General features: G+C 40.5%; 1 protein-coding gene and 1 long non-coding RNA gene across 4 annotated transcripts in view; one reads left to right on the forward strand and one right to left on the reverse strand.

Moving 5' to 3' along the window:
- Positions 1-22,593, forward strand: part of LOC112545733 (uncharacterized) — a 90,963-nt gene that overhangs the window by 63,924 nt on the left and 4,446 nt on the right. The window contains exon 3 of the long non-coding RNA XR_012898855.2: positions 11,057-11,126. This is a non-coding gene — a long non-coding RNA (uncharacterized LOC112545733). The remainder of the gene's footprint in view (positions 1-11,056; positions 11,127-22,593) is intronic.
- FRMPD4 (FERM and PDZ domain containing 4) overlaps positions 1-22,593 on the reverse strand; it is a 440,511-nt gene that overhangs the window by 2,368 nt on the left and 415,550 nt on the right. For all 3 annotated transcript variants that reach the window (XM_075914867.2, XM_025184488.3, XM_075914868.2), the window contains 8 exons: positions 18,383-18,502; positions 17,626-17,762; positions 16,520-16,646; positions 11,368-11,457; positions 10,467-10,649; positions 4,320-4,458; positions 2,240-3,301; positions 655-1,917 (listed from right to left, as the gene is read on the reverse strand). In XM_075914867.2, the coding sequence (XP_075770982.1) occupies positions 655-1,917; positions 2,240-3,301; positions 4,320-4,458; positions 10,467-10,649; positions 11,368-11,457; positions 16,520-16,646; positions 17,626-17,762; positions 18,383-18,502 (3,121 nt within the window). The remainder of the gene's footprint in view (positions 1-654; positions 1,918-2,239; positions 3,302-4,319; positions 4,459-10,466; positions 10,650-11,367; positions 11,458-16,519; positions 16,647-17,625; positions 17,763-18,382; positions 18,503-22,593) is intronic.

The raw sequence follows: 22,593 nt of genomic DNA on the forward strand, positions 1-22,593 counted from the left end.
ACATTGCCCCTCTGCTAACTGGAAGTCTCTCATGTATTATTTAAAGGGATATTGACAGGTAAAAACCCTTTATGTTACTAAAATAGAAAGAATATGGAAAACTCCATTCATTTTTATTCTGTTCTGCCATTTTTTAAGGCAATGAAAAGAAATGATTTCACTTTTGCTTCTCACTGATTTCATTATTTGGTTTTCATAAACTTACACATTGTTGCAATGTTCAGTTTTAGTTACTAAAGAGGAATGTTTAACTCACAAGCAAACATTTGTTTTCAATCATATTAAAACAAACAACCTCTCCCCCAAACCAAGGTTTTATAAAAGTTCTTAAAATTGTGTCTTAAATTATGCGATTAGGATACTGCACCTACAGGAAACGTATGCAGCAGGCTTTTTAAATTAAAATGATGCATAATTAGACTCATTTCTTCCTCTTCTTTGCTTAACAATGTGTTAATTGGGGGTTATTTTAGCAAAAAACAAATAGCAGAACCAGAAGTGAGAACAGAAACAACTTAGATCTAATTTCCCTGTCCATTCTAGTTTGATACTATGCATTCAGAGATGAGGGGATGTAACCTTCACACCTGGTTTTTACGGATGCACCCTGTTAATTATGTGGCTTTAAAAACACATGCTTTGTAATTGCTGTACCTGTAGTTTCTTTAATCTTAGGGATCCGATGACATCCATCTCTCAAAGTGCCAAACAGTGGTTCAGCATTAACTGCAGAATGAATGGCAGGCATTGTCATTCTATGACACACAACTTCTGACTGCTGATGTAGTTCTTTGTATGTTGTTCCATGATTCGGAAGAACAGCAACTCTTTCATCTGCTGGAAGATAGCCAATGCCCTTCATGGATGAATCTGAGATTATGTGCTTAACATCAGAGGTACAAAGAGGAGACTCAACAGGGGTAGCACATGGGCTACTGCCTGTGCTGCATCCAGCATCCACTGAAGAGCACTGGGAGCTCTGCAGAGAAAAATGACCTTCACTTTGTAAAGATGACATGCGCTTGGTCAAGTGATATTCACAGAGTCTACTCACACTGTGCTCAGCTTCCGGTACCTTTGAAGAATGGTCATCTGCATCTTCTGAGTCATTTAGGTCTTTGGCTGAAGACACATGAGTCATATCAGACAAAAAGTTTTCACCTTGGCCAAGTGGAGAAGTATCATCCTCTGCAACTTCAGGATCCACTTCATTCTTAGAGCCAGTATCAGTTTTACCAAGACTAGAAACTCTTGGAAATGTCTTCCCATTCATTATTTCTGAGCTTGGTTTATCTGCTGCTTCATCGTCGACAGCAGCATACCATCTTTGGCGAAAGGCAGTTCTCTCCACATTAAAAGTGCTTATGCGTTGACTGTCTCTTGCTGAAAGAGTACCACATTTTGTTTTTAGATCATCATCACTTTCTGCTCTTTTAGCTCCCTGATGCTTTTTCACAGTAGCATTACCATCACAGGCCGCTTTTACTTCACTATCGGCCATCTTAGTTTTCCTTTTACTAGTGCAAGAGTATACCAAAGACCCCATGTGCAATTTGCTAAAATAGTCAGTGACAGATTTTGTTTCCATGGTCTCTGGTTCCATTTCCATGTTATCTGAATGAAGAATCTGCTTCGAAGGCACAACTTTTGACTGTAGTTCGGCAGCTTGACAACCAGCTATAGACTGTGAGGATTTCGCAAGTGGTCCTCCAGTCTGATTCTTAGCAATGGGGAACTCTGTCTGTTCTTCCACAAGGGGTTGGTAGCCTTCGCTAGTGGTCAAAAAGATACGTGTGGAGTTTTCTGACTGTCTTTGTGCAGTGGTTAGTTCAGAACTTTCAGTCATTTCAGAAGAGTTTGTTTCATTGCCAGAATCTGAAGATGACTCAGGGCTATATGCTCGCAAGATTGCTACACCTGCATGCCACAAAAAATAAGAGCCAATTAATTTAAGTATCTGAGGCACCTGAATAAATGGATAAGCAAATGGGATGTGTTAAATATAAAAATAAAGGGATGTTAATGGTTTATTATAAAGCATTCTTTGATTTTATTGCATAATTCCCAAGATAGATAATTTAGAAACAGCACGGTAGTTCCACCACATGCTATGGAATGTGAGGTGTGTAAATGATGGTAAAATGAAATGTTTTAGAATGAAATGTTTCCAAGGCTAAATGGTACATATGGATGAAGTGGAACGATGCTCAATGAATAAATGTAACTATGGTGAAAGAACCTGAATTGCCATTCGTCTGCTGTTCCTCTGAAGCAGCCAAAGCCTCTAGTGCTTGAAGAGTAGAGACTACTGCATCATCAAGCCCCTTGTCACACTTCCCTTCAGTATTAGTAGGAACAGTATCAATGAGTGACACTGGAATGTCATCATTTCCTAGATTACTAGCTTGCTCCTTGTCTTCTATATATTGTGTTGTTTGGTTCTGAGAGTCTTCCTCATCTGAACTGTCCCTGAAGCCAGGTGGAGGAGCAGCAATGGCCATGTTTAAAGAATGCAATAAGAAGTCATCTTCATTATCATCGCCTTCTGGAGGGGGAAGTGATGTCAAATCAATAATATCATCACTTGAGCCAGAAAGACTGAGAATGGCAGGCCTACTGATTTCTCCTACCATAATGTCTTCCTCACAGCTAACTTCATCTTCATCTTCAGCATCATCTGTATTTTCCGCATAACAAATATCATGCAACAAGGGCTCTTCTATCCCTTCTGCAGCTCCAAATATTTTGCCATCATTTATGCTTGCATAAACAGAATTTGTAGCAAACTGAATGCTTTCAACATCTGGAGACAATTCTAGACCTTTGATGTCATTGGTATTACTAATATAAATAGCTCGTTGTTTGTCCAATACTTCTGGACTATCGTCCAGAAGTCTTTCATAGCCAAGAGTTTGGGGACTGATACCATCCAAGCTGTGATCTCCAAATATAAAGGATACTTTTGCTCCCCTTGGAGAGTCCTGTGTTTTCTTGGTAGACTCCACTCCTGAGGGCGACAGTGATGACTGCTGGTTTAAACTTCTGTTTTCTCCTACTTCAGTGGAGTCATCTTGTTTGGTTAGCACCTGATCGAGTCCACCTGAATTATAGGTATTTTCTATGTATAAATGCCTGTGGTCTTTTTGACACATGGGGATTTCAGAAATTTCTGAAGTCTTCTGTTTGGGGTCTACAAATGTTATTTGGACCTCGTGATCCCCTTCAGCCATGAAAGTGGTAGTTTTTGGTACACAATTCCACTCAGAAGCATGGAGGTTATGCTTCCCTCTATTTTCAGTTCCTGTAATTTGGCACAAATAAAAGCAACAGTCATTAAGTAAATGAATGGCTTCATGCAATTTTATAATAGTGACTTGATAAATTTGAGTAAGCAACATTATAAATATAGGACAGCTGCATAAACTTGTCCCTTCTACAGTCTGCTTTACTTCATGCTAAGGAGCTCTTGATTTAAGAATTAGGTTGATGTAACTAGATGATTTTATGCTACAAGGGCAGAGAACAAATTTAAAACAAAATGAAAAGACACCCTAGGACTGGTTGATATGATTATCTAAAAAACCCAGCACCATACATTTCTGCACATAGGCTCTAGTTCTGTAAAATGTTAGAACCTGTGTGCAAATAACTGATCATTTATGTGTTTCACTCTGGCTCAAGGAGGAATACATTAAACATCTTATGTTTCCCTTGGGTATGTCTACACTAGCCCCCTAGTTCGATCTAGGGAGGCTAATGAGGGCAACCGAAATTGAAATGAAGCGCAGGATTTAAATATCCTGTGCTTCATTAGCATGTTCCCGGCCGGTCGCCATTTTAGAAATTGACTAGCACGAAGCAACTGTCAGGGTCTACACATGGCAGTGAAACAGGATTCCAAATTAAAGCCCTAAATTGAATTAGCTGTTAAGCCTCATTCCAGGAGGACGTGGGCAGTTACTTTGGGTTAGTCAATTTCTAAAATGGCGACCAGCCAGGAACATGGTAATGAAGCGCGGGATATTTAAATCCCGCACTTCATTTGCAATTTTGGTCACCCTCATTAGCCTCCCCAGATATAACTAGGGGGCTAGTGTAGACATACCCCTTAATACTAGCAATGGCTGAATCTTAAAATACTGTAAAGCTGAATGTATATATTACAACTCCAGGCCCTAAACTAGCTATCAGATCTGAATGGGCATACCCTGCACAGACCCTACTGGTATCAATGGGGTTTTGTTTGTGTGGGTCCAATTGTAGGATTGAGGGCTCGTTTTGTACATGTGACTTCTGTTCATGTATTATGCAATAAATACCTGTTTCTCGGTTTCCTGCATTTTTCTTGTTGGCCATGTTAAATATTGAGCGCCTTGAATCAACCAGTAGTCTATAGTATCCTGCTGTTAAACAGGCAAGGTTCATTGCATCGGATGATTCCATTAGCAAAGTAATAGGCTAAGAAGAAAAAAACAAGTCTTGGTGAAGGCTATCCATTAGTTTACTTGCTGAAACATCACTTATTAAAATTAGTATATTTATAAAATGTCCATTATAGGAATTATTACACAAGTGCTACACTGGAAAAATCAAAAAATAAATGAGCTTTCCTCCACTATGAAAGGTCTGATTTAAAACAATATTTAGGGTGGAACATGTTGAGAGAGATGAGAGCTGAAGCAAGGTAATATTTAACTGGACATTTTACATTTACTTGATGCTTAATTAATATTTGTATTGCTGTCTATATAATTATGAATACAAATTTCAATTCTGAAAGGTGTTCTAAGACACTTAACATCTAGAACTTATTAAAAAGTTAAAGTTGTTCATAATATTTTAAAATGAAACCTTTCTCCTGTCTCAATGATGCACAGTAGAGTTTGTCTACATGGCAAGTTACTGCCTGGCAAGCCAGCATGTGAATCTACAGCACAGCACTCTGCTGCATTGCAATGGTCCATGTGATCATTGCTACAGCTCACTCAAAGTCCTGGATTGCCACATGTATGGGAAGATTTTATTGGACCAGACTGCAAACTAATAGATAATTGGTCCTGAAGGAGGCTATGTACTTGCCCTCTTGATCAAAACAAGGTTCTGTGATCATAGCTAAGACAAAGCACAAAATAAAGCATATGGTTATTTTTTTTTAAATCTATAGTGTAGAATCTTAAGCCAATACACACATCACTGATATAATCCACAACATGTGCTATTTCAGATCTGATGGAAACATCCAGGCAATTTTTATTCATTATGATCATTATTATTTAGAACAAAGCATTTTGCTTGTGGGCAATTTGAGTTTTTGTTCAGAAGTACATCTTAGGTATGACACGTGCTTGCCACAAAGCAGTCAACCTTGGACATAAAATTAATACAAATTATTACCCAAAGATGAGTAGATCAGCTCTTGTCAAGTTAGTTCTGAGAAGAAGCAAGTGTGCCTGAATATAAAAATGTTGTTGAAATGCCTTTTTTGATGCTGAATTTTCTAAGCGGATCGATAGAAGTAGATGATTTCCAGAGAGATTTTAAATGCCAACAGTCTTACTAAAGCGACGAGGAGTCCTGTGGCACCTTATAGACTAACTGAAGTGTAGGAGCATAAGCTTTCGTCTTACTGTGACCTGCTGTTCACCCTTATTATAACCTAGAAGCAACTCAACTTTTATTGATGATTTTTTGGGAATAACGTGTGGAGACAGAATACTGAAAAGGAAAATTAACAGTAAAAAGAATCATAGAATACTAGGACATCGAGTCCAGTCCCCTGCCCTCATGGCAGGACAAAGTACTGCCTAGATCATCCCCGATAGACATTTGTCTAACCTACTCGTAAATATTTCCAGAGATGGAGATTCCATAAGCTCCCAGGGCAATTTATTCCAGTCTTTGACTACCCTGACAGTTAGGAACTTTTTCCTAATGTCCAACCTAAACCTCCCTTGCTGCAGTTTAAGCCCATCGCTTCTTGTTCTATCCCCAGAGGCCAAGATGAACAAGTTTTCTCCCTCTTCCTTATGACACACTTTTAGATATCTGAAAACTGCTATCATGTCCCCCCTCAATCTTCTCTTTTCTAAACTAAACAAACCCAATTCCTTCAGCCTTCCCTCATAGGTCATGTTCTCTAGACTTTTAATCGTTCTCGTTGCTCTTCTCTGGACCCTCTCCAAGTTCTCCACATCTTTCTTTAAATGCGGTGCCCAGAACTGAACACTACTCCAATGGAGGCCTAACCAGTGCAGAGTAGAGTGGAAGAATGACTTCTCGTGTCTTGCTCATAACACACCTGTTAATGCATCCCAGAATCATGTTTGCTTTCTTTGCAACAGCATCACAGTGCTGACTCATATTCAACTTGTGGTCCCCTATAACTCCTAGATCCCTTTCTGCCATACTCCTTCCCAGACAGTCGCTTCCCATTCTGTATGTATGAAACTGATTGTTCCTTCCTAAGTGGAGCACTTTGCATTTGTCTTTATTAAACTTCATCCTATTTACCTCAGACCGTTTCTCCAATTTGTCCAGATCATTTTGAATTTTGACCCTATTCCTCCAGATTAGTCGCAACCCCTCCCAGCTTGGTATCATCTGCAAACTTAAAAAGCGTACTTTCTATACCAATATCTAAATCGTTGATAAAGATATTGAACAGAGCTGGTCCGAAAACAGACCCCTGAGGAACCCCACTTGTTATGCCTTTCCAGCAGGATTGTGAACCATTAATAACTACTCTCTGAGTACGGTTATCCAGCCAGTTATGCACCCACCTTATAGGAGCCTCATCTAAGTTGTATTTACCTAGTTTATTGATAAGAATATCACGCGAGACCGTATCAAACGCCTTACTAAAGTCTAGGTATACCACATCCACTGCTTCTCCCTTATCCACAAGAGTCGTAATTCTATTAAAGAAAGCTATCAGATTGGTTTGACATGATTTGTTCTTTACAAATCCATGCTGGCTGTTCCCTATCACTTTGCCACTTTTCAAGTGTTTACAGATGATTTCCTTAATTACTTGCTCCATTATCTTCCCTGGCACAGAAGTTAAACTAACTGGTCTGTAGTTTCCTGAGCCAAGCTGTTTATGCTGCTATAGAACTTGTCATTCAAGAATCTTAAAGTGCATTAAAGGATCTTTACAAGCAATTAACTAAGCTTCAGAATAACCCTGAGAGGTATTATCATTCACTTTCACTGACTGGGGAACAGACCCTTAGGCCACATCTATTAGTGCTGCTGCAGGCAGATGTAAATTACCCTGTCCTTACTCAGCTAGGCCCACTCCCTCCTCTTGAACCCCCTGGAGGAATTAATCACAAGGGGAAGACACATGGTATTTGTGCTGTCTTCATTCTGGATTTCTCCCTAAGGTTTGAGCAGCTTTACTTTGTAGTGAAACCATCTTTCAATTGCTATGGCCGTGCCTAGTTCCTGGCCAGCGTCATTACTTCCATGTGGTGGTGAAACTTGTGCTTCACATGATTTTTCAGTTATTGATACATATGCAAAATTTCCATATTTCATTCATGGGCCCTCATAACACTACTTTTGGTAGATTTCTCCTTGTCATGGGGTCGTCCACTCATAACCCCCAGGGAGAGTAGTTGAGTCCTTAGGGCTCTTGAAATTACACTGTAATCCCATGCGTCCAGGAATTTCTCTCTGGGCCTAAACGCCTGGCCCTCTAGTTGTGGCGGTAGGGCTTAACTCCAGAAGTCAGTGCTCAATACCTCTCTTGCTGGGGCCGTGCGGCCTGGTAGCACAAGTCATTATACAGCGGGTTCAGGCCCTATGGGTTGGGGGATTGAGGCATGGGTAGTAGGGGGACTCGAGCCCTCCCTACTCCACCAGTCCCTGCCCAGGACTCTGGTAGCAGTGACCTGGGCCTCTGCTCGCTCAGTGGGGAATCCCACCTCAATACACTGAGCTCTTTGGGAAGCAATCTCCTGCCCTGGGCTACTTCCAACCATACTCCATTGGACTCTCTCCAAAGTCCTTCCTCCCAATCCTCTATAGCGCCGATGTCTCACTGGCTGGTTTCCAGGTCTGGTCCCTCTATTGGTTCACTTGCAGTAGCTTTGGCCAAGATTTGTTCCTCCCAATCTCCTTCAGTAGTGTAGGTGTCTCGCTGGCTGGCTTCTAGGTCCATTTTCTCTGGTGGTTCACCTGCAGGAGGCTTGGGCAATGTCTCTTTCCTTCTCAGCAGCCAGCCCAGACTGAACTGCTCTCTAGGCTTTTATACCTGGGCTGCAGTCTGAGCATGTTTGGCAGAACTTTGTCAGCTAAGTAAGCCTTGTTAGGCTCAGCTTTCCCAGTGTGGGTCTGGTACACCCCGTCACACTCCTTTTGACAGGAAGTCCAATAAATATTTTGATACTCTTGCTACTTAGTCCACATAAATTCTGGCTGTTCCATTTTCCTTCGCATTCTTCATATCAACCATTCATGTTTTTCTTCCCTCACTGAACTGGTAAGTGACCATAGATGACTTCTTTCCGTTATAATTTATGTATATATTAGCTATTAGTATTATAAAGTATTGTAGACTCCTTAGATTCTCATCTCCTGGCTCCTTCAAACTAGCTGGTCTTAAAAACAGAGGAAGGACAATCTGCTGATTACCTAATTGGATAAGGAAATTCCCGAAGTTTCCACAAACCTTCTGTGTGAACAAAATGAATCATTTAATTTCTGTCTCAGTTGTCCCATCAGGACTAGTACCCTGAAGGGGTGCAATGATGTTAACAGCTATAAAGCGCTCTGGGATCCTCTGATATTATTATTGTCTGGGAAGCTAAAGAATAGAGGAGCCTCTTCAGCTTGTAATGCTTTTTTGTACTGTTGCCACAGCCCATCCAGTTAAATTGCAGCAATATTATCTTAAATATTTTGAAATGGCACTTATCAACAAAAATTACAAGTCTGAAAGCAGAGCTTGGTAAATATTCCATGTGTAAGAAAGAGTAGCATCCTTACTTTAAAAGTATTTAACTTTTACATACGGTTATATTTCCTGCTCTAAGCTTGGTTATCCTCTACACAGTTGTATAGGAAGTCTATGAAAGCTTCCACCAAAAAGCTTCAAGTTCCTTTAAACTACACTGAGAGGATCTACCCTTAAGTAATATGCAAAAATTCCACTCATTACCACTTAGGCAAAGAGCTCGGAGGGATGCAAAAGAGGATTAGACGTCCCTTCTCCCCTATTTATTTTGGGTCTGCACATCCTAAACTCAAAACTCCTGTCATCTGAAGAAGTGGGCTGTGCCCACGAAAGCTCATGATACCATAAGAACATAAGAACAGCCGTACCGGGTCAGACCAAAGGTCCATCTAGCCCAGTAGCCTGTCTGCCGACAGTGGCCAGCACCAGGTGCCCCAGAGAGGGTGGACCGAAGACAATGATCAAGCAATTTGTCTCCTGCCATCCTTCTCCAACCTCTGACAAACAGGCCAGGGACACCATTTCTATCCCCTGGCTAATAGCCTATAGACCTAACCTCCATGAAATTATCTAGCTTCTCTTTAAACTCTGTTAGGCTACGTCTAGACTGCAAGCCTCTTTCGAAAGAGGCTTTTTCGAAAGATACTTTCGAAAAAACCTCTTTAGAAAAAGAGTGTCTAGATTGCAAGCAGTACTTTCGAAAAAGCAAGCCGCTTTTTCGAAAGAGAGCACCCAGGCAGTCTGGATGTTCTCTTTTGAAAAAGCCCTGTTTGCATTCAAGAACGCCTTTTTTCAAAAGAGCACTTTCGAAAATAGGCATTCTTCCTCGTGAAATGAGGAGTACCGCCGTCGAAAGAAAAGCCGCGTTCTTTCGATTTAATTTTGAAAGAACGCGGCTGTAGTCTAGACTCAGGTGAAGTTTTTTCAAAAAAAAGGCTACTTTTTTTTGAAAAAACCCTGCAGTCTAGACACAGCCTTATAGTCCTAGCCTTCACAGCCTCCTCTGGCAAGGAGTTACCATCTACATGTTTTGTTAGTCTATAAAGTGCTACCAGAAGATTTGTTGTTTTTAAAGTTTATCCTATACAGACTAACTCGGCTATCCCCTGAAGCTATATGAACAATGAGAGCCCCCACAATTACATTGGATAGAATAAAAAAGAATTCAAAAGAGTTACAGAATTAGGAAGAAATTCCCCTTGTTGGTAGGTTATTCCAGAGCTGTCCACTGTGAAGTTTCTTGCACTTTCCTCTGCAGCATCTGGAACAGAATTCTGGACTAGATAGCTCATTAGTCTGATGTGGTATGGAAATGCCTATAGTCCTAAGAAATCAACTGTAGGCCATTTATCTAAAAGAATTCTAAATACATTTTCATAATATTGGTAGCATGAAAACATGTAGAACAAAATCATGCACAACTCTATCAACTACTTCAATAGAGAAGGAAAACGAAAATTGTGCTATTTTAAGATATTGAATTGGTACAAATTAACAGTCAACTTACTTTTACATCTAAGACATGGAGCTCAACTCTAACAGTATTCTCATCTTCTGTAAACATCTCAATCCTGTTAACGTGGCTGAAATCTGCTAGCAGGGCCACCAGGTTTGTTTTGGTGTTAATCACATGGCTGATACCATAACGTGGCCCTACTAACAAAGTCACTTCTGAACGCTTTTCTCCTTGCTGTACCATAAAAAGGAAAAAATTAAAATTAAACAGAGTAAGAAATTTAAAAAAATAAAAAGAGTAAGAAATTTATCAGATGTTGCATAACAAAACTAAAATAGAATGAAACAAAAACGTCACCGCTGTCAAATTTCATTTTTATGAGATTTCATTTGGACAATATTTCTTTGCCATGAGTCAGTCAGTTCATCAGAAAAGGCAAAAACACACAAAACCCCAAAATAGAAAACCAACAACAGGTACATGATTGTACTTGATTTATAGTAAAAGCAGATAAAATAAAAGATATAACTTCACAATTTATTTTCAATGGAAACTTACTGCATTGCAGTTTTCATGAGTGGATGTAGAGTATATTTCTTAACATAATTTTTTATTCATCAACTTTACTATTTTATAATTAGGGATGGGACCTGACACCTAGAGTGGAGCACCCATGGGGCACATCTTGAAGAACAATTGTTACTTCACAGGGTGAGTAACTTCTTTTTATGTGCATGGCATCATCCATCAAGTGCATGCTGCCTCCAAGTTTCCAATCAGAATACAACTGAAGACAGTTTCAAGAAGAGTGAAATATAAGTGCCTCTGGGTTTGATCCCATATTGAATGTGTGTTATTTAAGAATGTTTGATTTGGACTTGAACTTCTTTAAGTCAGGTAGTTGCACATTAATTAGAGAAAAATACAAAGGGAAAAGAAAGGAAAAAGTTACCACTAATGTTGCCTTGAACACACGCCCGCCGTATAATCGCAGATCACTGAGGAACTTGAGATAATGCACCTTGGCTTGCAGAGCAGAGAGCTGAGGAGAAGAAAACCTCTCATGTTATTATAGGAGTAAGATGCAATGGGGGAAATCAACACATATGGAAACAAGAATTAAAACATGATTACACAGCCTAAGGAGACTGGACAAGTGCTCATCAGCCTGAAGCTAAATCTTTATATATTTGACTTCCTGATGAAGGAACAGGATTTCAGTTCTCGGAATTAAAATCTTATTTATTTTGATCAGATGTACTCAGGACTTATGTATGGGTTGCATCAGGGCACTGCAAGTACATTGGAAGTGTTCCAGTAAAAGGAAAATGTTAGACTACTCAGATTAAACATCTGTTCATTGAAGAGTTTCAAGGGTACACTGGAATTTCTATTCATAATCACCATCAGTAGCAGTTCTTTAAAAATTGGTTTACCAATGTAAATTAAAAAAAATGTTTTAAAAATTGCTAAGAAAGCTATACATGGCACATTTTGCTAGCTACTTGTGATATATAGGGTTTTATTTCTAACTTACTGCTAAAAAGATTTTTAAACAAACAATAATTTAGTAACTTTTCTACTTAACAATAGATGAATCTGCAAAACAGAAATACTTAGAAACATGCCAAAATTAATTTCCATGAAAAATAGGAAAATTTACAAATAAGATTAAATGAAACTTTGAGGGGCAGGAGAGTTGTGTTTGTTTGTTGTTTAATTTTTTGGAGAAAATAATTTAAAAATTAACAACTAAAGTACAATTTTTATCTGAAAAAAATCTCTTCAGTTCATACAAATATCACAAGCCTCAAATGTGCCCTTGCTCAGGCAAAATCCTCAAAATCCATGAATTAAAAATATATATTGCAAGAAAATCAAGCCCAACTTAGTCCCAAAAAGTGGACATATAGACAAGTTGCTAAGGAAGAGCATAGAAGAGTAACACAAGCATGTCAGAACAAAATGGAAAAGGCTAAAGCACAAAATATTTAGGAAGTACCTAAAAGGCAATATGAAGAGATTCTTTAAATTCATTAGGAGTGAGAGAAAGACAAAGGAAAGTGTAGGCACTCTGCTTCGTGGGGAAGAAGAGCTAATAACTGATGACACCAAGAAAACAAAGATGTTTAATACCTATTTTGTGTCAGTCTTCACTAAAAAGATTAATGGTGACCACACAATATTAATAACAAAGAGGAAGGAAAGCAAGCCAAAATAGCAAAAGAGCACATTAAAGATTAGTTAGATAAGTTAGATGTATTCAAGACAGCAGGGCCAGATAAAATTTATCCTAAGGTATTTAAGGAACTAGCTGAAGCAATCTCAGAAATGTCAGCAATTATTTTTTAAAATTCCTAGAGAATCATTAAACAATGAATTTGCAAGCACCTGAGGATAATAAGGTTATGCAGAATAGCCAGCATGGATTTGTCCAAACATATCAAGCCTAATTAATCCACCTTCCTTCATTGACAGGGTTACTGGCTTAGTGGACGTGAGGAAACAGTATTTATGATTTATATTGACTTTAGTAATGTTAGAGTGAGAGGAACCACTCTCTCTACCCACCTGGGTGGAGTCTGGCTGGGTTCAGCCCTCCTACTGGAAGTTGAGTGGTGGGGCAGGAAGTACAAAAGGTGAAGCCCCTAGATCAGTTGGTGCCAACACAGAGAAGCAGTTAGATGTGCCCTGTTCACTGCCACCCACCAACTGTGCTGCTGGGCCACGTGATGCCTGAGACTGAGGAGGAGCTAGAACTGATGGGATTGCTGGCAACTGAAAACCCAGACAAACCTGAAGAGCCTGACCTGGAACTCAGGTAGAGAGTAGCCCACGGGTTATAGTCTGATGATGATGTGGCTTAACAGCTAGTCAGTGTATTGCAGAAGAATCCCACTGCTCATCCAGTGGTGGGATACACTACCAACATTAGGGTCCTGGTCTGGGATGCAATAGAATCACGTAGGCTTGCATTCCCCTATCCTGACACCCTATCTCTGTGGTGGCAGCCTCCCCATCAAAGGCCACATGGCCAGTGCTCGCCAGCAGTCCCTTGCCAAAGGGACAGTGCTAGAGACTGCTTGCCAGTGCTCCCTTACCTACTGACCTAGGGCCTCTTGAGCACTGGGAGTTATCCCTGCTACAAGAGCCTGGACACAGCACCTACTGTGCTAATTCTCCCTTCCCTACTATGGACTGCAATCCTGGTGATGTACTGAAGTGGTGTGGCCTCCCTCCAAGCCAGAAAGGGAGGGATGATTATATGCACATACTACAGGCCCACATGACTTCTTATAAACAAATGAAGGAAGTATAATCTACATTAAATAAGTATAAGGCGGACAACTTGTTGAAAGACCATACTCTACAAGTAATTATCAATGGGTTCACTGTCAAACAGGGGAGACATATCTAGTGAAGTTCTGCAGGGATCAATTCTGGGTCTGGCACTATTCAATATTTTCATGAATGATTTGGATAATGGATTGGAGAGTATGCAGGTGATACAATGTTGGGCGAGTTGCAAGCACTTTTGAGGACAGAATTAGAACTCAAAACAACCTTCACCAATTGGAGAATTGGTCTGATTTCAACACAATGAAGTTCAATAAAGGTAAATGCAAAGTACTTCATTTGGGAAGGAAAAATCAAGTGCAGAAGTTCAAAATGGGGAATAATTGGCTGGATGGTAGTACTGCTGAAAAGGATCGGGTGGTTGTTGTGATTCACAAATTAAATATATACCATTGTGATGTAGCTGTGAAAAAGGCTAATATCATTCTCAGGTGAAATAATAGGATTGTTGTATATAAGGGTACGTCTGGACTACATTCTAAAATCAAAATACGATACACAATTTGAGCTAAGCAAATTGTGTATCTTATTTTGAAATAGGCTTTTTCAAAATTTGGCATGTCTACACGGCACCAAATATCGAAATAAAGCACTGTTTCGAGACATCCCTTATTTCTCATGGAACGAGGTTTACAGGGATGCAGAAATAGCGTGTCTGTTATTTTGAAAATTATTTTGAAAGAGCAGGTGTGTTCCTTTGATGTGGGGTAGCTATTTCAGGATACCTCTAGAATTCTGAAATAGCTTTGCAGTCTAGATGTACCCTAAGACATGGGAGGTAACTGTTCCACTCTACTCAGCACTAGTGAGACATCAGGTGATACACTGTGTCCATTTCTATGCACCACACTCTAGGGAAAATGTAGACATATTGCAAAGAGTCCAGAGGAGAGAAACACAAATACAAAAAAACCAACCAACCAACCAACCAACCAACCAACCAACCAACCAACCAACCAAAAAAAGACAAGATAAAAAAACAAGGCATATTTAGTCTTAAGAAAAGAAGAGCAGTAAGAGGCTACAAATATGTTAAGGGCTACAATAAAGAGGCAACGATCAATTGCTCTCCATGTCCTCTGAAGGTGGACCAAGAAATAATGGCTTAATCTGTAGTAAGTCAGATACAGATGAGATATAAGGCAAAACGTACTAACTGTAAGGTAGTTAAGTTCTCAAATAGGCTTCCAAAGGAAACTATGAAATCCCCTCAACGGAGGTTTATAAAAAGAGGTTGGAGAAACACCTATCGGAAAAGGTCTGGATTTACAGGATCCTGCCACAGCACAGGGGGTTGGACTTGATGACTACTTGAGGTCCTGTCAGCCCTATGTTTTTACCTATAAAATGCCCTATGTATTATACGCTCATCTGAGGAAAATTTGAATAAATACATTGATCGTGAATTGTATCCTAAAAGTCACCAGATTCAGACTTCAGTGGTCAGCCCTCTATTGAGAATGTCTTCCTTTATCCCTCACTAGGCATTCAGCTCTGGGGACAGATAGCTAGAGTATTTAAGTGGAACACAATGCTGTGAGATGGAGACAAAACCAAATATACAGAAGATAATACTTCCTGGATTTACACCAGAGTGGCCTGGTAGCGACTAAAGAGCATGTTATTCATGTTGGCCTATCCTGCTAAAGATGTAGGTGGCTACACTATGTATTTCAAGAGCAACACCCAGCAGAACCGTGCTAGCAGTCCAACCTGAAGGTGACAAAAGCACAGATAATTTTGACAAGATTTGCATCGGGGAGGCGGTGCTATAATCTCTGTCCAATCTGAAGCTGGCGTGAGCTACTACAGACCACTATTAACAGATTAACAGGGATGGATTCAAACACACCTAAAGTGGTAGGATAAAATACATTCAGCTGACAGCATTTCAACTTTTGCTGCAGCAGTGAAAAGGGGTACGCACTGGTTTGTTCAGGTAAAAATTTGGCACTTAGCCTTCAGTTAACACCTAACATTTAGCAGTACTAAAATAAGCACAGATTTATGTGCATCTGTTAGGGCCTGAGCTGAAACCCACTGAAGTGAATGGGTTCTTTCTGTTGAGTTTAACATGTTTTGGATCAAGCTTTTGGTATTTTGCCATTCACAGAGTGTCTCAGTATCTATAAGAATACAAACAGTATACTTAAAGCCGCATATGTATGACATAGATGTTTTCCACAGACAAATGTCCATAGATATTTCCCCTCGCAGTTTTCCTGGTTGAAGCAAAGGTATAATACCAAGACTAAGCATATTAACACCACACTGAAGATTCAATTACAATAAGGAAGATAATTTATCCAGTAACATCTTGCCAGCTGTGGTCACTTTACCTTGCGGCGCCAGAGCAAATCATCGTGTAGTACCATGAAAATGTCTTATGTCTGTGCCAGGCTCACAGGTTAATGTAGCTTAGAGCATAAGGCAGAGAGAACATAATTCTCTAACAAATTTGCCATTAACAGCTGGTGCTAAATGAATTTAAAAAATCCTTAACATAGTTTGGTGGTTAATAATCAATTTTCCACCATTCTCAAAATGAGGAGATGGTTTAGCTGGGGTATAATTAATTATTTTAATTATTCTTGAAAATGTGGTAATAGGCTCTGAAAATTATACAGCCTAACAATCTTTGAAAACATACTGGCTAGGTATTTCTCCAAAGAACTAAGTTTAAACATTTCCTGTGCATGCAGTCCTCTCTGGTCTTTAAAATATATTTTCCATTAAGATGCAAATACCTTTTTACCCGGAGGAACTAGGTTTTGATTTGCTTTGACAAGGTGTGAAAGTGCTTTCTTTATGTTCTTTTCTTTCATGCTTTGCAGCACAGCAGATGGAAGAAAAGTCTCTAATCCCCATTCTTTTCTGCAATAAAAGGCATATCTTTAATTTCACATTCTTATGTTGACTGTTTATCTAAGACTAGATAGTAGCTGTGATGCTGAGCAAATGAGTGCCTGAAAGCACAGGGAAAGTTGGTAAAGGCGCCAGTTTTGCTATAACAGATTATTTTCTGTACTCAGAGGACATACTGTTTCATAGAAAAATAAGAGGCTTTAACATTTGCTCTGTGAGGTTCTTCCTACACTGGGGATTTTCCAAACTGTTTTCAGAGACTCAGACATTTCTCATTTTTAATCTTTAGTTCCTCACCTCCAACAAACGAGCAGATGCAGGTTTACACAGATAAATCACAGTACAATTTTACATTTTCTGTAAGGAAAGTTTCTTATGGCCCAACGGCAAGGGTTTATTTGCTCAGTTTTATTTGTTCTTTATTAGTGTTTTTAGACCTGTATTTCAAATCACACACACTATGAGCACATTGAGCCAAAGGTTGTACCAGGGTAACTGAGAAGGCAGCTTAGCTCAGCATGTTACACAAATTGTGTATCTGGAAACACTGTTGGTCTACAACAGCCAAGGAATATCAATTCAAATTGGCAACTGCACCTCTCCCTCAGGGGCCTTGTGGTGTGCCTACCATTCTTCTAGAAGGAGAGGGCTGCACGTGTTGTCCACTCAAAAGTGAAGAAGGATCACCTTCAAGTTAGTCATAGGCATCACATGAGGCTCTCAGCTCAGTGTTCTGGGGTCTGCGCCAGTCTCAGAGGAAGAGAGGTTAAAAGCTAGTTTCATGTGTTTCAGACAGAAGAGAAGCCGCATTGCTAAGCAGGGCATACTCAATAAGTAGGCACAAACTATACAAGACTTAACGTGCACTTAAAGTGCACAAAGCTGAAGTCAGGATACACAGACAGACAGATGGATCGACCAACATGCAAAGACCTACAAACACATTCTAACCGTTGTTTCTGGGGAATGTGCTATTTGCTATACTTACTCAACGTATTTCAGGGAAATTTTCTGAGTTTGTCTGGTGGTTACAGTTGCAATGTACATTTGTAACGCAGCCAGCCGAAGAGCAATGTCATATTTCAGCTCGGGTCCAAACCTCTCCTGAACCACATCATTACAGCTCTGCCAGAGAACCAACAGAGGGAGCATCAAATTAAAAAATTGTTGACTTAAAAAACAAAGCATAAGCAAAGCTTTCACTGATTATTTTAAAGACAGAGGCATTATGTATTAACCCCACACTGAAAGGTGGCATCAGACTGACGGGAAGCTATGACTCTCAGATTTGTTGGGTATTCACAAAGGTCTGGATACCTCAAATAATCCTGGTAGCTGGGAAAGAGCAAATGGCATGTGGATTTTGATACAAGCATTTTTTGCCTGCATCCCTGCTGCATGTGCGCCATCTTTCTAATCCTCTGTCACCTCCAAGAGATTTTCAACAAATGACAAGAAACGATTGCTGAGAAGTGCTGCAGGCCTTCTAGAGCTGAATACTCATACTCTTTGGAAGGCTGCCACAGCACAGGCACATAAAAGGTCTTTGTGTGAGGGTCTCTGCTGGAAAATAAACACCTGCATATCTTTCTGAATATGGTGAATTGAACCAATGTATTTTTAAAATCAGGATTTCCCCATTGTCCATTTTTTTATCTGTGAAAGCACAAATGAAAAAGAACATTCAAAGTTGCCACCCACATGTTTTTTTAGCTTATACTAAGACTGGTTATTTTTTCACTCACCTGTACATATAGGTATTCAAAAGCAACCGGATCTCGTCTTAAAAGATCAATGGGATCCCTCGGGACAAAGCTGATTCTGAACAAACATCTCATCTTATGGGAGCTTGGCCTCTGGGTCACCTAGAAGAGTGCAGTCCTATTATTAGCGCTCTGAAATACTGGGTTGGGAATGCAGTCCTTAGTTTTAGACACCTTAAATCTGATCCAGAGCTCCCCTAAGTCAATTAAGAGACTTCCATTGACTTAACAAAGGGCATTGGATCAAGCTCCTTATTAGTTTAGGCAAAATGAAAATAGAACTTTGTCCATCTTTAAATATGTATGTTTGCGGGACTCAAAGCAACTGAATATTTATCAGAACAGGGATTTCCCAAACATATTTAAATGTAAAAACAATGGAAGCAGAATGAAAGAACTGGATTCTTCTGGTGCAATGTGAAAATTGAAATGTTGGCTGCACTTATTCTCCTCTGAAGTGAAGCTGTTCCTTGGAAAAAAAAAAAGTGACTTCACTTTAAGACACTTTCACTCTGTGATTTCCAAGTCTGATGCTGGCAGCCCTCAAACTAAAAGATTAAATAAGTTTTGTTTGTGTGTTTTTGTCCCACTCTCAGAACATTAGTTGACATGAACCTGAAAGAAAATCTTATTGAAAATTATTTTTTGCGAAACTAAAATGGGAGGGTAAAGGGAAGGGAGGGAGGAAACACCTTGTTTGTTAAAGGGGTTTGATCTAATATTGTTAAGCACTTTTTTAGCTATGTGATTCCAGAGCAAGAGATTTCTCCCAAGACTCTTGCACTATATGATAATGTGTCATCCACCTCTTCAGGGGATAAACTTTGCTTGAAAAGCAGCATAAAACTTATGAAAAAAGTAATAGCAGGCTGAGAATATTTACATGGTAGCATAAAGTGGAGCTACTAAGTAAACTGTGTGATCATTTTCCACAAACTACAATAAAATACTGTCAGGAGCAAGTGTATGATAGTAAAATGAACAACTGTAGATTTTACAGGAACTCATGGATGCTGGGTACAGCCCCTGTTTGGGGAAGTTAGCTCCCGGTTCTGTCCCTTCTGCCCACTCCGCCCTGAGCCCGGTGCATCCCTGGAGCAATGATCCCCCTCTTTGCCCATGCAAAGGAGGTGCCCTCCTCTTGGCTGCAGTAGCTCCAGGCAGGCTGAAGCCCTGAGCCCAGCCGTACTTTTGATATGTGCCATGAAGGTTCTGGGGCAGCTGAAGAGGCAAGATCTGCTACTTAGCTTCTCTGCAGACCAGGGAGGTTACTGATGAACCACAAAACTTAATAGCACATTCCGCCTCCTCAGTCACCCTGGAACCTGCATGGGACATAATAAAGCAAAAACTTTCCTCGACAAACCCCACCATTGGGTATCTGGCTGTAGCACAGCGCCAGGGGAGGCAAAGGTACCTCTGGCCTGCTATACCCTCTGCCCATTCAAGAACTCCCATGAAGGAAACCACATAAAATAATGCTTAGTACATTTCCATTCTAACTCATCTGTGGAAGTTGATTTTACCCACAAAAGCTCACGATCCTATATATTTGTAAATCTCTAAGGGTACGTTTACACTGCAATGCTATTTCGGGATACTGGAGTATCCCGAAATAGCTATCTCATGTCTTAAAAGCAAGCCCATTATTTCGGGCTCACTATTCCAACATCCCTGTAAACCTCATTCTACGAGGAGTAAGGGGTGCTTCAGAATAGCGCTTTATTTCAAGCTATTGCAAAACAGCATTGAAATAAGATATGCAATTTGCATAGCTCAAATTGTGTATCTTATTTCAAGTTATGGTGCAGTGCACACACACTCTAACATGTCATAGGACTGCTCACTGATAATAAATGCGGTTCATTTAATTCTACCAAATCTAGATAGAAAGATAACAGTACTTTATAATCATATGATTCCATTCATTGACTGGCAGAAGCTATGCTTAGCATTAAATCTTTTAAGGAATCACAGTCTTGCTCTAGCAATTGTAATATATTTTAATTTGCTTTAAAAAATTCTCAGCCTGAAAGTTGTCCTTCACTTTCTCTGTATTGCTTTCCCAAGTACCTAGATAAACTGTGTGGGTACGTCTACACAGCAAAGTTATTTCGAAATAACAGCCCTTATTTCGAAATAACTTTCCTAGCGTCTACACAGCCAAACCGCTATTCAAAATAAATTCGAAATAGTGGAACACTTATTTAGAATTTGCTAAATCTCATTCTACGAGGAATAACACCAAATTCGAAATAGCTATTTCGAAAAAAGTGCTGTGTAGACACTTATTTCGAAATAGGGGGCCTCCAGCATTCCCATGGTGCCCTGGTGGCCACTCCAGCCTTAACCAAGAACACTCCACTCCCTCCTCCCCCTCCCCGGAGCCCTTAAAGAGTTAGACTCTGGCCATAGTGCCTGTGCCAGCTCTAAGCCTGCCAGCCCAGAGCCAGCAGTCACTGCCCCTGACCCAGGGGCCGTAAAACATGAGCCAGCAAATCACTGGCAGCCAGCTCTCCACCGCTCTCCAGGAGCAGTCTGTCAGCTTCCAGGAGCCTCCCAGGGCCCGGAGAAGATGGGTGCCTTCCTGGTCCAGGGTGGAGAACATGGACCTTATTCAGGTTTGGAGGGGGATGCCCCCAGCGTCCATGATCTCTGCACTAGATGAAGGAACGCGGCCGTCTATGGCAGGATAGCTGCCAGCCTGGCCACCAAAGGCCACATGCCAACCCAGGAGCAGGTTTCCATGACAATCAAGTTGATCCAGTGAGACCCACACCCCTGAGCCCTGAGCTTCCCCTCCCTCTTCTTCCCCTTGCTTCCCCCTTCCAGCTCCCTCCTCCCAGGTTTCCCCCTCCCCTTTCCCACCCTCTCTTCTCCCCTCTCCCACCTCCTTTCTCCAGTCTCACCAGAGTTTCATTTGCTCCTCCCCTGTTTTGTTAAATAAAGAGAGTTTGTGTTCATGAAAATACGTGTATTTTATTTGACATCAGGAAGGGGGACTAGGGAGGAGTAAGTAGAAAGACGTGAGGGAGGAATGAGGCACAAGCCCCCAGTGGGGCAGATCAAGGAGGCTCTTAGTGCTCCTCAGGGTGGAAGCTCTCCCGCAGGGCCTCCTGGATACTGACAGTCCCCCGATGGACCTCCCAGATAGCAGCCTGCAGAAAGTGCAGCCAGGCTTGCAGCAACCATCCAAAAGAAGCACCAGAGTGCCCAGGGGCAGTTCTAGCTCCATGTTGCTGAGTGCTGTGGTGTCCTGAGTGAGGGCAAACAGAGCACACAGAGACAGAATGCTTTGCTGTCCCTCATCGAGGCAGACAAGCAAGCAGGGAAACCTGAGAACTGGCTGTCCAGGGGGGCGAGGGTGTCCCTCTAAGCACAGACCTCAGATAGCCTCAGGCAGCAGCCCCACACAATAAGTTCTGACCTGGTGCCCTGCTGGAACTGGTTCCGGCCAGCCTTAAACGTGATTCAGAGTCCACTCAGTGTGGACGCGCTATTTCGAAATAGCAAAATGCTATTTCGAAATGCATTTTGTGTGTAGATGCGTTATTTTGAAATAAGCTATTTCGAAATAACACTGTAGTGTAGACATACCCTATGTGTGTATACATAAAAGCTCTGGATAGGATTTTCTGAAGTCTCCTGCCTTAGCCTAATTTTGCTCCCATTGATTTCAATTAAAGCTTTACCATTAATATCTAAGGGGAAATACAGTGAGGCCGGCACTGAGTGTTTCTGAAAAATCTCACACTCTTTGTATAAACAGCAGACAAAATCATGTTAAAAGAATGTTAAGGTCATATAACCAAGCACTCAAAAGTAAGGAAATACCAGAATTAAGTTAGTGCAGGCCTCCTTATGAATATGCATTATCACACACTATTTAATTACATGATCATAGGACCCTTGAGAGCGGACATCCTTAAGCTTTTTAGAAAATTTTGCTAAAACAGGATGGACATGACCATAAGGCAGACAGCTTCAACTTACACAGAAATGTTTTGCTAACCAGTTGAGATGCAAAACACTAAATCATACACATGTAAATAAGTTTTCATAAACTGAATAAAGGTCTCTGGCCTGTTGCCATGGGACTTTTTATCTGTCCAATGATATTTATGAGGTGTACTGTGTATGCTATGAAAAAGGATTTAAAATGTATTTCTAGCCATAAATATAATCACTTATGA

This window comes from Pelodiscus sinensis, chromosome 1, assembly GCF_052426305.1.
Source record: "Pelodiscus sinensis isolate ZL-2025 chromosome 1, ASM5242630v1, whole genome shotgun sequence".
Taxonomy (NCBI): domain Eukaryota; kingdom Metazoa; phylum Chordata; order Testudines; family Trionychidae; genus Pelodiscus; species Pelodiscus sinensis.